Consider the following 14784-nt stretch of genomic DNA (forward strand, 5'->3'; position numbering starts at 1 on the left):
AAGCACGTAATTTGCACGTCTTTCCTCATTGGGACTGTCCCTGCAATTAGTGAGCGGTTTAATCAGGCTGGGTTTGAAGTGTCTGCGAAGTGAAAAGTGGAAACATGTTTACGAATGTAGGACTCAATGTTGTTTTGCTATAAAAGACCTGGAGGGGATTGAGCAGGTTACGCGTTAAGAGCACATACTGAAGCAGATAATCGATGCCAAAATCAACCGCAATATAGGTTATGATAGTATATTTTCGTAGTCTATTTAGCCTGCATGAAAGTGATATATAGTAATTTGCATATTTACAAAAACATTTCAGTCAGAATGTCATATTAGTGTCATGTACATGCATTAACTAAACGCCATTAATTACACATATTAATATACCACATATTAATCTTGTAAACATCTTTATTTAGTGCTGGGCAACAATTAATCACGATTAATCGCATCCAAAATAAAAGTTTTTGTTTATATAATAATTGTGTATACTGTGATATATAAAGACACACACATACAGTATATATTTTGAAAATATTTACATGTATATATTTATATTCATATAATTTATATTATATATAAATATATTTAATATATAAACATAACATATTTTTCTTAAATATACACATGCATGTGTGTCTATTTATATATGCATAATACATATACAGTACACACACATACATTATATAAATAAAAACTTTTATTTTGGATGTGATTAATCGTGATTAATCGTTGCCCAGCACTTACTTATTTATTTATTTACTTTTTATTTATGTATGTATTTATTTATTTGTTTGTTTGTCTGAAGGTATAGCCTCATTCTGGGTGGGCCTATTATTAGATACAGACAGTTGATAAATTGTGCATACATATAATATGTAATATATAGCCTATAATAATATAATAAATCCATATATGAGCTATAGGGGGCTATGTTGCAAAGTACATTAATACATTAACTTTTAAGTATTTAGCCTCTTTGTAAAGACTAAGGCTGAGGGATAATTTTGCAGGTGGACCACATGCCATGGTTTTGATCAAGCATCATTTGAAAATAATTATTGGCCAATATAAGGTTATTTAGACCTTAATCAGGTTAGACGCCATATGCGAGGCTGTGATGGTAGACCTAAAGTGTTTATGACATGCACTTTGTAAAGGCCATGTAATTTACACAGTTCACAACTTTCACAACTTTTTTTTGTTTGACTGTTTTTTTTAAGTTTTATCTACTTTAAGTATTTCTCAGAAGTTTCGTTAGCTGAATAATCAATAGGCTATTAAACAATAATAGGCTTACAGTCAAATGAACCTGCACTTCCATTGTTCACAGCCTCATTTTCACTCATGCAAATTAAAATATGGAGCTACATAGGCTAAGATCTATTGCTTGTTTATAAAATCTACAAAAAAAATCCATTCACTTTTACTGTCACAACATCATACACAATTATAAAATACAAGCTTCCTAACAATGAAATGATGGCATTTAATAATAGGCCTTCACTATACCATTTGATTCTGATATTGAGTCTTACCCTTATGAAAATTAACCATGGTTTTATTATAGTAAAAGTGAAGCAACCATGTTTTTGACATATTTGTATATAACTACAGTTTTACTACAAATAACGGTTAAACTATGGTTAGTGTAGCAAAACCATGGTTAATTTGTGGTTAGCATGGTTTAACTATTGTAACTATGTTTTTTTTTATTATTTTTGGTTGTTTGGTATGTTTTATTAATTTTCGTAAGGGTAATGTATGCAGTTTCAAGCAATGTCGTAAGCTTCAACAATCAAGACAGTGTCAAATATGTTTTTATTATCCCCTGTAAAATTAAGACACTCTTGATGTTTGACCAGAAGATGGCACTATGCTGCAGCCTGGACAGTTATTATAAAATTATGTAATGACTCAACTCGTCCACCAGGGGGCAGGCGGAACGTGCGGACGTCGCTGTATCTAAGAGGAAACGGAAATAAACAGAAAAATACAGCAATTTTTCACCATTTCAAGTCGGGCGAGGTAGAAGAGCTCAACCTCATCAACGATTAAAGACAATTCGAGTGGATTCTAGGGTTTTTAAAACGAGAGAGCGAGTGTTGGCCTTCTTCAAGAGTGAGTATATGATACTACAGCTTTTCTCTGACTGCCAGCGGCAATGTGTTTTTCCACGTTAAAAATAAGCAAAGGCCATAAGGCCTCTGTGCTTTTCTATACATTAACAGTTACCGCTGTTCGCTATTATTTATGATAAAGTAATCATATAATTTATGCTTGTAGACATGTTGACAGAAGGAACGCGTCTCATGTGTTGTTGTTTTTTAAAGTTAGGATATAAGTTACCACGGGATTCTTAAACTAGAACCTTCGGAACTGTACTGGAATTAGTCGTGTTTATTTTTTTATTATCATTTAAAAGATACAGTGTGAATGTAACAACTTCAAAAACTTGCATATAATATTTAGACTTTGGAAGAGAGTTTTATGCAGTGTTACTGCATATATAGCCTAATGGTAAACATTTTTTGCCGTTTAAGATGAATATTTATTTTATATGAATGTTGTAAACATCATGCGATTCTGTTATATGATGTTGTTTCGAGATTCAAGCGTTAGACAGTAATATGTCGTTGTCAAATGCTGCCTGTTGAGTTGCAGTACTATGTAAGATATAAATATGATTCAAATGTACGATAACATATAGCCTATGCTTTAAATAACATCCAAGGCATTTCCGGTGTCATTTACGCACTTTTCTCTGCTATAAATCTGATCTCTTTAATACATTACATCTCGTTTACTTAGACTTATGTCTGCGCAATTCTTGATATTCGCTCAAACGAATATTATTCTGTGCACGTTCTATAGCGCTATGACGTTATCGAACCTTGAGTTTGCGAACGCTGTGAAATTCTGGCCGTTTATTGGTCGAGCTACAGACGGAGCGAAGCCAATTGGGTGTTGACGCCCCTTCTAGGGCTTTGATTGGCTGACGCAGGCTCGACGCGCTAATCTGATTGGACGGTCCGCTCTGGCCGCGGCGCGTAATTGGCCGCTTGAGACGTCAAGCATATGGGTTTCCTTCCTCTTTATGGGGAGCGTTTGCTTTTTAATGCCAGTTGTATCGTGGGGCGCGGCCCATTGAACAGTCTAGAACACTAGATCAATACTATCGAACCCTATCGGGTTTTCTGAAAGACTGTACTTTGTTCGCAGGTTTCTCGCCGTGATCTTTATGTGAGGATCGCGACGGGAGGAGAGACGCGGGGCTGACAGACAGAGAGAGAGGCAGGTGGAGATCATTGTGTCTTCTTGGATCTGTGCTCATCTTCGCTATTGAGATCTCATTGTCTGGTCCTCTGGTCCACAACAGGGATATAAACTGCATTAGGAGGCATCTTCCACTGCTTTACCACATAGGTGTCCATCAGGCTGTACCATGGAGGCCATTGCCAAGTATGATTTTAAAGCAACTGCAGATGATGAGCTGAGTTTTAAACGTGGGGAAATATTGAAGGTAAGTCATGATTATTTCATGTCTGTTATTGTTTATTAATATAAGTCCATGTGAGCACGTAGTGGGGGCTTTCTTTTATCTTGATCAGAATGTCTGTAAGTGCCTTATTGTCTCATTACTAATTAACTACTGAAGCAGTACTTACAGGCTGTATTGGATCTGGACCAATTGGTTTGTTAGTTATTGATTCGTTTTATTGTTTGGTCTTCTGTTCATATGACAGGAAAAATTATTTGCCGTTTACGTGAAGCAGGGTGGATGATTAAGGTATTGTGAATAAGGAAGTACTTTAAAAGATAATGTAAATTTCAACATATCAGCACCATTGATGTGTGCCTGTGGTTATATATGCGTGTGTGTGTGAGTATACACACGCACACACACACACACACACACACACACATATATATATATATATATATATATATATATATGTATATATGTGTGTGTTCTCATAAAGCTGACAACTTTGTTTAAAGTGACATGGAAGAGAAACGCAAGGAATTTTTCATAAACCAGTTTATAGTGATAAGCATTTGAAATTAAGCATATTAGGTACGAAGAAAAATTATGAACAAAAAGCAGTTTGTTGATTAAGGACTAGTTCCTGTTTATTTCGTATGTTTCACCCTAAAAATATACTCGCCCTCATGTCATTCAAAACCTGTATGATTTCCATTTTTTCCGTGAAACGCAAAAGAAAATATTTTAAAGAGTGGTTGTACTGTTTTTTTGAGGATGCAACAAAAGTAAATTGCAATGAAACATTTTTCGAAATATCTTTTGTGTTCTGCAGAAGAAAAAGTCATACAGTTTTGGAAAGACGTGAGAGCAAGTAAAACAGAATTTTAATTTTCGGGGGAACTATCTTTTTAATTTTACGTCATTGTTTTGAAATGTGTCTAGAAGATTACATTAGCGCACATTGACAAACTTTCTTCATTTTTGCTGATCACTGGTCACAGTAATGCAACGTTGTCTTTCAGTTTGCTCAACCTTGTCAACAAACGGCGTAAAATATGTTGTCATCATGAAGGAGTTTATGGCATTCAGCTTGTAAAATTGAAAAGCATTTTAGAGCATTTTTTGGTATGAGTGCAGAAATAATGAAGAAAAAGCCATTTGTTGATTTCAAGGGCGAGTTGCTGCTCATTTGTCATTATTTCCTCACTTCTAATATCTGTTTCGTGATATCACTGCATTTTCTTCCATCCAAACAGCAGCTTCTCAAAACAACTGTTTACGCAAGCACATAATTTCTCTTTCCTCTTGCGTCTGAATGCTAATCTCAAGCACGGCATCTGTTAATCTGCCCAGACCACACAGCTGTATGTCCCTGTCCAGCTTATATAAAGCTGCGATCTTTCCTTCTCTCCCTAAGGAGAGTTCAAGCCGTCCCTCTTTGAGCTGGATTGCAACATATCAGCTGTGCGGAGGAAAGGGCTCATACTCGAGTGCTCGGAGATTTAAACGCAATCATTCTAATCTCTCAGGTTGAGTTTAGGGGCATCTTTCATGTATGCGTAAGCCTGTCATAAGCACGTCAACAGCATCATTCCTTTGATCTGATTACCAGCCGAGATTATCAGCAGGTCTTTGTCTTTGTGATGGGACGGCAGAGACACTAAATGAACCATGTCCTGAAGTGGTGTGGAGGAGAACAGGCAGGATTATGGTGTTGGCGTTAGTCTGCTGCTCTGGGATTTGTTTTTTTTTTCCTGATTTCAGACTATCGTGTTGGATATTGTGTGTAGAGCAGAAGTGTAGTTATGAATAATGCAGTAAGCAAACATATGTTCTCATGCGTGGTTTCTGTTGCAAATAGCACGCATGTGCTAAGAAGCCTGACTTTATTTTGTCTCTTATGCCTTGTACACCAGTATACCCCTTTGAGAAGTTTGAGATCCGGCGACCAGAACCTCCTCTTAATTCCACACTCTAGACTCAAGCGTAGAGGTGACCGTGCCTTTTCAGTAATTGGGCCTCGTCTTTGGAATGACTTGCCAGTTGAGATTAGAACGGCCCCTAGTCTGACGATTTTTAAATCACTCTTAAAAACCTATTTGTTTTCAATGGCCTATTAGGTTGTATTTTATCTATTCCATTTCTTATTTATGTGTCTTGTTTCCTTTAAATTTTTCTTGTGGATGCTTCCAAGTGTAAAGCACTTTGGTCAGTCTTCTGGCTGTTTTAATTGTGCTATATAAATAAAGTAAACTTAAACTTAAACTTGTACACGAGTAGGAAACTGTTTACTTAAGCTGCTTCACCCAAAAATGAATATTGCAATTTACCCTCATTTCATGTATTTCTGTTTCGTTTATCTTTTTCTGTGGAATGCAAAAGAAGATATTTTGAAGAATGTTTCTATTGTTTTTGTCCACGCAATGAACGACAATGGGTCCAAAGTTGTTTACACTGACTTTAAACACTTTTTCAAAACGGGTTTTATGAAGAGGTAGGGTTTTATTTGTCCTTTTTAAGACAAGTATAGAAAATTTTGTCAGTTCAAGGAATGAATTGAATGGTGCACAGTGCATCAGTCTCTAAATATAAATATAAATAATTCCAATAGATCTATTATTTTTAAAATTTAATTTAGCTCTACTCCCAACCGCAAGAATGTGTAAATAACTTCTACAATACCTTGGCAAAAAAAGGAATGTTCTTTAGTATTTTTGTCTCGTTTGGATTCTTAAATTAAGATAAATTAAGTTTTACTTGAGAAGCAAAATGATATAAATTAGCCTATGGCTTGCTTATGAGTTTATGATAAAAACAAGAGCAAATATTTGCCAGGCTCAGGAAACTCTAAAATCTAAATTCAATGGGAAAACAAGTTTTCATTCCCCATTGACAGATATTTGTTGTCGCTTTAATCATGAACTCGCTTCATTTTGTTCAATGTTTTAGAAAACAAGACTTCATATCTTAATTTTTATAAATAGATATTTGTATTAGGAAAATAATATAATATAAGAATACTGAGAAAAATTTAGTGCTGTGACCTTTTTAAGATCTTAGACCTTGATTCGTGAAAGGGCGAATTCAGACTTTTTAAGACCCTCAAAAACACTAAAGATAGAGTTTGGAATGACATGAGGGTGAATAAATGATGGAATTTAAATTTTTGGATTTATTATATGTTGTGTTTTGAAAGGTATCAGGAAGAGAGCACACTTTTGTGAACATTTACATAAACTGTCTTCAATTTTGCTGATCATCAGCCACAATGACACAACTTTATCTTTAAAAACACAGAAGTGGCAAGAAATGTGATGTTAGCCGTGTGCGTTTGAATGTACTGGATCTCACTGACATGTTTTGTTGGCGTGTTTCTGGGCTAATTCACACTGACCCAACGGTCATTACAGTTTGTTGGAACATTGTGCAGTAAACATCAAGTTAGTTACTTTACCATTACAAAAGGCACTTGCTGACTCCAAATCCAGCCTCTTCCCACAATTCCTTCTGCTTTTTTTGCAGCCTGTTTACACATGTTCTTGGCTAGACGTTTAGTGCTGTACGTAGTTCTGTAGAGTTGGTGTTAAAATGGTCTTTTTCTATTTGTGCCTCTGATTTTATGAGGAAGTGATTCTTCAATGCGTGCAAAAAATGGACCATAAGTCAGCGAAGGTGCTAAAGGCTATCTTTAATATCCTCAGTCAGCATTATATTTTAAACTTGATTTACATTTTGAGATGTTTTGTCTACATGCAGAAGTCACAGCCACAATGCAGCAGTGTTCTTGGTGGTTGTCAAGGTGACGCTTTGCAGTTGCTCTTCCGAGTGGGTTTCTAGTACATCTGCTAATGTGGTCTTTTGTGTGGTGATGTCTGCGTTTAAGCAAAGTGGCTCCAACTAAAGTATCTGTTGATGTCACATGTGCAGTTCAGATTGTTTTTATTAAAAGAACTTCTCAAAACCTTTATCTTTGAACTGATCAGCCTCTCATGTAGAAAATATAACATCTAGTTTAACATCAACATATCTGGAAACGGTGGTGATGTAGAAAAGTCACAGGTTATCTGTTGGTCTGTAGCGCTAGACTGACCTCTTATCCATCGTATCTTAATTTTTTTCAGACTGAGGTTTCAGTGGTGAACATGCTCAAGTCTTCTTGTCTTGGTTTCTGTTCTGATGCAATAGCCAAAACAGTTTCATGTAGTTGTAGTTTATACTGAAGATAATATAATATTATTGTATGTAATTATAGTGTAATTTAAAAGTGATAATATATACCTTAAAATATTTTAATTTATATAAAGCAATTTATACTTGCTTAATTGCTTTATTGTAGCATTTAATTTTACTATAAAATAACATTTAAAAAACGTTTGTGTGTGTATGTATATGTATATGTATATAACATTTCTGTTTAAAAATATTTATTGGGTTTTTGTTCCGTTTGGAAAGTTTTTCTCAGTTTCAGCTTGTGATGGACATACAAAGAGGCAGGGAATACTGTTAAATAATGCACCGCAGTGGATCTAAACGCTGTCCTCTTGTGTATGAATTTTGGTCCATTAGTCAGGAGGAGTAAGTGCATGTATTCAGACGCATTATGATAGTGCTATCATGCTTTTAACAAAGCTTTAAAGGATTAGTTCACTTTTAAAAAAACTTTTGCTGATAATTTACTCACCCCCATGTCATCCAAGATGTCCATGTCTTTCTTTCTTCAGTCGAAAAGAAATTAAGGTTTTTGATGAAAACATTTCTCCATATAATGGACTTCATTGGGACCCAAACGGTCCAAATGACAGTTTCAGTGCAGCTTCAAAGGGCTTTAAACGATACCGGACGATGAATAAGGGTCTTATCTAGCGAAACGATCGGTCATTTCAAAAATAAATAAAAAAGTTTACGTTTCATAAGCACAAATGCGCATAAGCTGTGATGCGCGTTCGTGACGTCACGTAATACGCAATTACGTGGAAAAGGTCACGGTTGACTTAGGCAGAAGTACCGAGTCAGTGTTTACAAATGTGCGGAAGGAGGACCATATACACATATTCAAATGTCTTTGTGTCAGTTTATCGTTTAAAATGCCCATTTCGTGTGCGTATCCTGGGTGTTTTAATATTAAAAAGCCTACTGACTCGGTACTTCCGCCTAAGTCAACCGTGACCTTTTCCACGTAATTGCGTATTACGTGACGTCACGAAAGCGCATCACAGAACAGAGCAAGGCGAGCATTTGTGCTTATAAAACTTAAACTTTTTTATTTATTTTTGAAATGACCGATCGTTTCGCTAGATAAGACCCTTATTCATCGTCTGGTATCGTTTAAAGCCCTTTGAAGCTGCACTGAAACTGTCATTTGGACCTTGAACCGTTTGGGTCCATTGAAGTCCATTATATGGAGAAATGTTTTCATCAAAAACCTTAATTTCTTTTCGACTGAAGAAAGAAAGACATGGACATCTTGGATGACATGGGGGTGAGTAAATTATCAGCAAAAGTTTTTTTAAAAGTGAACTAATCCTTTAAGACACCAAAGATATCAGTGCGGTCCTCTTTGGCTTTTAAGGAGCTTAGACGTATTTTTGGTTGTAAATCAAGGGCTTTTGGGGGGTTTTTCCTGCTGCCACAATAGGAGGAATAACCAGATTTTTCTTCTTAAAGTACTTATTAGTAAGGCAAAGTCATGTTGTATCCTCTCATTTTCACTTTCCTATTCTGGTTTTGCTTTTGATAGCTGATTGGCCAGTGGAAGGATTTTCCTAAATGGACAACAGTGGCCGTTTCTCTTGCAATATATTGCAGAATAAACATTGACTGGCTGATAGCTGTCGCTGAAAGGCCAAGCGTTTTTGAATTGACCTTTTCAGTCACTCTTAATTTCCCCTGTAGAGGCTAATTGAGCAGGACTATTTATTGGCCGTCTCATCTTTGATGAGATGGAGAGGGAGTCAAAATATTTGCCCGAGGGGTCGTTGTCCCGCTGCCACAAATGGGCCGGAGAGTTTGCACTGCTGTTGAGAAACGGCCAGTGGCTATGTGCACGTCTTCCTGGGGTAGAAGAGCTCTTAAATGAGTCATTATGCTCCAGACTCTTTATTCTAGAAATAACCAGGAGCATTTTTTCCAAAAGGAACGAAGAGGTTTTATTGCACCACTCATGAGTGATACAGCAGGGATAAAGGTTGTACTGATAAGTTAACCCTAAGTATTAAAGTTCAGCACGTAAACTTGTCCTGTGTTTTATGTTGCAATCATAAAATATTTAGAATAAATGTTAAATTTAGAATAAAATATACACACACACACACACACACACACACACACACACATATATATATATATATATATATATATATATATATATATATATATATATACACAGTAAATTTTGCAGTGTTAAATTAAAATTTATTAAAATTGTTAAATTAAAACATTTATTACAATGCTGTCATTCTCAAGAAACATGCACAATTACATGCACAAAAATACATCACATCTGCATGAAATGACAATACATCACTATATTCAGTACAGAAGCTGTTGAACCACCTAGCTAAGCAGCCTTGCTCTAACCTCAGCAATACAAGGACCTGCACTTTGCCAACATCTTTGTTGAACACAGTGGTCTGAATGAAAGTGTACATCTTGTGTAGAATAGTGTTATAAGTGGTGACAAAAACAAAGTGTGCCTTAAGAAGTTTGTTCACCAAAAATTAGAATTCTCATTAATTACTCGCCCTCATGTCATACCAAACCTATAAGACTTTTGTTCATTTTCTGAACACAAATGAAGATATTTGTAATGAAATCTGGCAGACTTCTATCCTTTCATCACCTTACATCTTTCAAGGCCCAGAAAGGTGTTAAAGACATCATTAAATTAACCCGTGAGACTCTGGTGATTTAACTTCAGTTTTATTAAGCAACATGAGTGCTTTGTTTACGCAAGAAAAAAAAACAAAAATTACCACTTTATGAAAATATTAATCCCTGACAAGCATACACGAGAGCACGATGACAGATGAGTGTTTTGTTTGAAATTAAAGCAGACATTTTGTGAATGCATGCATAAAATTAAGGTTAAACCAGTGGAGTCACATGGATTACTTTAATGATGTCATTACTACCTTTCTGGGCCTTGAATGTGCTATTTGCGTGGACTCTCAATGTAAGGACAGAAATCTCTCAGATTTCATTAAAATATCTTCATTAGTGTTTTGAAGATGAACGAAAGTCTTACAGGTTTGGAACGACATGAGAGTGAGTAAATGATGACCGTTTTCATTTTTGGGTAAATTAACCCCATTAAACAGTTTGTCAAAGGCATCAAGAGAAGAGATTGACTTGCATGGAATGGCATGCTGATCAAAACTGAAGTACCGGTGAACTGAATAATTCTTCCCTGAGCCAGGAGACAGGGCTGAGCACTTCCAGCTATATATATATAAAATACTAAAAATATATTAATGTAATGTTACATTTGTAAACATTTAGATTTCAGTTTTTTGATTGTCAGAATAAACATTTAAGGTGGGATATGGCTGAGACCTATCTTATTTTAAATGTAATTTAAAATAATTCATACTTTTCTACTTGATAATTTAATACAGATTCAATGCCACTGATTCAATCATAATTTAATATGGATTTATCTTGTTTTTTGCTTAAATTACTCAACCTTTTACATTGCACCCGTTTAAACAATTTGACATAGCTCAACATAATGCGATGGCATAATACATTTTAAAGGGGTCATACGATGTGATTTCAAGTTTTCCTTTCTCTTTGAGTGTTACAAGCTGTTTGTGCATAGATAAGATCCCTGAAGTTGCAAAGACTAAAGTCTCAAAAAACCAAAGATATATTCTTTATAAAAGTTAAGACTCATCCACGCCCCCCTAAAACGGCTCGTTCAAACACGCCCCCACATGTCTACGTCACGATGTGGAAATATTTGCATAATGTTCACGCAAAGAAAGAAGGCGTGGTTTCAGTAACCGCAGTAGTGTTGATGCAGCCATGTCAGGGAGATGTGTGTGTTTCTAGGTGAAAGCAAAAGCACTTTATTTGGCCTTCCGAAAGTAGATGCATTTAGGAATCATTAAGATTACTTACAGCAATGCATTTTATGGATGACCATTTCGTGAACCTAGGAGAGGAGGTAATTCTGACTTTGCTATGACAATCTGGTGCTTCTGAATCAGCGACTATGTTTTGTTATAATTTTAAGTATTTGCTATTGACTGTTTAAATGCGGAATTTTGAGCGTCGTGTGTGTAAATGTGTGTGTGCTGGCATGTGTGAGAGAGGGAGAAACGGTCACACAACCGTGGCTTGTGTTCAAACACACATGAGCTTCATCGCTGTGTCTGTCACGCGACTCTGTTCCCCTCTCGGGCTTGAACTGATGATAAAACTAAGGACATTATTTACTGTCTTTATTATAATTTTGAAAGCTGAAGCTCGCGATTATGGTAAGGGGCGTTACATTTCCGACACTGCTTATGGTGTTCGGCCAATCATAATGCACTGTGCCAGTTGGCCAATCAGAGCAGACTGCACTTGTCGGAAGGAGGGACTTTGTAGAAAACGAAGAGTTTGAGAGAGGCGGGGCATAGAGGAACTACAATAATGTACAGTATTTGAAAAAAACTTTTTTGAACAATAAAGCATGTAAACATATCCTGTTACACCAAATACACAAAATAATGATCTTTAAAAAGCATCATACGACCCCTTTAATATTATTATCAGTATATGCATGCTGTACTGTTGTCATGTAATGACTTTCAAATGAATATTCCTATTGGGCCTAAGAGCAGAAATAAAGTAATTATTGGTTCTGCATTTATTGTTCGTAATCAATGTGTTATGCTCGTTAACACTATCGCTTGTTCTCTATTCAGGGGTTAAACAGAAAAACAAGATGAGAGGACTTTAAACGGGTCAGGTGTCAAAAGTCAGTCACAGGTTTACTAATGAGTGGTTGCAGATGCTGTCTGTTAACCTGCTAGCCACTTTTCTTTAGGTTTCAGTTTCTCCCTGGTGAATAAAGAAATGTTTCAGCAGCTGCCATTCGGCGTCCCCTGCGTTTAACCTCTGACGACTTCACAAAGCTGCTGCATGCTTTATGAACAGTGTGCTAATGTCTGTCATTAGCTTCCGACATCGTTTGTTTTATCTGTCGGGTACATTTTCCTCTAGCTGTGGAAGTGAGGTAAAATAATCACGGAAATTATAATAAAGTACAGTTTGCTGATGCCTTAATAGACTGATGCAATTTGCATTGGCATCAATAGCCTGTATTTGCTTTCACGTGTTGTCTTTTTCTTTCCTGCTTCATCCTCTCTCCTCTCAGACTGTGACATGCTCTGATGTTTTCCTTGAGATGAGTCGGTAGAGACAGACATGATTTAACAGGCCCATGCTCCATTGCCCTCGGCCTCTAGTCAAGCTGAATTTAGCATGTCATTAGAGTCTAGGCTTCCTTCTCAGTTCATCTGTTCTTGTCTGCTTTGCTATGAAGTCAGTGCTAGTGGGTGTTGAAGCACACACACTCATCTAAAAAAAATAACTCTTACTGCCCTCGATTTGCACTGACAAATCAACCAGAAGTCATTGGTTTTCAACCTTGACGAAGTTGAGCAGAGTTCAACCTAATGCAGATGAGCAGCAATGCGACGTGGCGGCTCCTAAATAGAGTTCAAATTAGGGTTGGATCGATACTTAAAATTAGGCTTCTGTACAATTTCAGTCAGTGGCATTAAATCGATACCTCAGGCAAGAAATATGCAACAACAATAGTCTTGCGCAACTGATGAAGTGCAACTATGACTGTCAATAGATTCAGTAACGTTCTGTGCGTTTTGAGGTCTTATCGACACTCAGCCGCTGTCATCTGAAGGTCTTCTCATCTTGTTATTTTATATATTTGCACTTGTTTAACATTTATGAAATGCAACTGTTATAATACATGTATCAGCTACTGAAATTACGACGTTGTACTATGGTATTGTTATTTTCTTAGCGCATTATTCCATACAATGCTAGTGCAGATAGTGGCTCTACACTATTAACTCTTTCACCGCTAGAGTTTTTAAAAAGTTGCCAGTTACATTTTTTATCATTTTCTGAAATTTTCAATGCCTCTAGAATATCTTGTTGTATAAATATCTGAACATGCAATAGGCCTATGTCAAAAGAATGAACAGAGCCTCTTCTTTTAAACAAAATAAACAGGAAACGGTTAAGGATAGGTTCTTTATTTGCATTTGTGGTTCCATTTAAGAACCTTTAAAATCCTTGGAACTTTTCCATTGCACAAAAGGTTTGTTAAAGTGGAAAAAGGTGCTTGTTTATATTAATTTTCTTCTAGGATTTTCTTCACATTTAGTCAGTAAAGCCGGTTCTGTGATTGGTAGTTAATCTCCTTCACGTGCTTTCAGATGGAGCGGCATTTAATACAGGGCAAGCTACGCAATATCGCGTTCAAAATCGCAGATGTAACGCATTGGATTTTGAACGTGATGCTGCAAGCTACGGCTCTGTGTATTAAATGCCGCTCCATCTGAAAGCACGTGAAGGAGATTAACTACTAATCACCGAACCGACTTTACTGAGGAGATGTGCATGATCATCGCATTCGATTATTTACACAGCCCTACATTCTTCACAATAAAGAGAAAAAGGGTTCTTTTAAGAACAGATGACTCAAAGGTTCTTCTATGGCACCTTCTTTTATAAACTTTATATTTAAAGTCCCTCTGCTGTCACCAATTTTATTCCTTAATTTATCTTTGATCATCAAAATGGCATATTTGAAAGTTTTCAGCTTGAATATAACTCTGCACCCTTACCTCAATAGTATGAATATGAAAATTAGACCCCTGCCTCCACTCAATCACTGCAGCTCAGACCTGCTCCACTTTCACTCAGTTAACTGAAGTAGTAAACACAATACAATGGCAAGTGGCAATGTTGGATCAATTCAGCCATTTATATTTGAACCAGAAACTGATTCTGAAGAAGAGTGAATTATACTGGGTCGCATACATGTATCAGAGTAGTTATACATTTTATGTATCACTCTCTACAACGTTGGATGTGTAATGGTAATTGATATATCAGTAGTCTTTGGACTGTTATCAAACGGCTAATAATGTTTCGCTAATGTTACACAAACCATGTTTCCGTTCACTATCTCAGATTGCTAAAGATATGCAAATCCCCACCCCACAAGTTGACGGGATTGGTTGCATGTTTGTGATGGTAGGAAACGGGTTTAGCAATGGTGTTGACTGATG

General features: G+C 36.3%; 1 protein-coding gene across 3 annotated transcripts in view; it reads left to right on the forward strand.

Moving 5' to 3' along the window:
* Nucleotides 1-1949: 1949 nt before the first annotated feature.
* The window catches only part of grb2b (growth factor receptor-bound protein 2b), a 44614-nt gene continuing 31779 nt past the window's right edge, over nucleotides 1950-14784 (forward strand). The window contains exons 1-3 of one of the 3 annotated variants that reach the window (XM_079387015.1): nucleotides 1950-2112; nucleotides 3214-3285; nucleotides 3371-3514. In XM_079387015.1, coding sequence (XP_079243141.1) covers nucleotides 3437-3514 — 78 coding nt within the window. In that variant the 5' untranslated portion in view covers nucleotides 1950-2112; nucleotides 3214-3285; nucleotides 3371-3436. Of the gene's footprint in view, nucleotides 2113-3048; nucleotides 3515-14784 lie in introns of those variants that run through there. The other 2 variants (XM_079387013.1, XM_079387014.1) reach the window with 2 other exon arrangements.

The sequence above is a fragment of the Barbus barbus genome, assembly GCF_936440315.1.
Source record: "Barbus barbus genome assembly, chromosome: 3".
Taxonomy (NCBI): domain Eukaryota; kingdom Metazoa; phylum Chordata; class Actinopteri; order Cypriniformes; family Cyprinidae; genus Barbus; species Barbus barbus.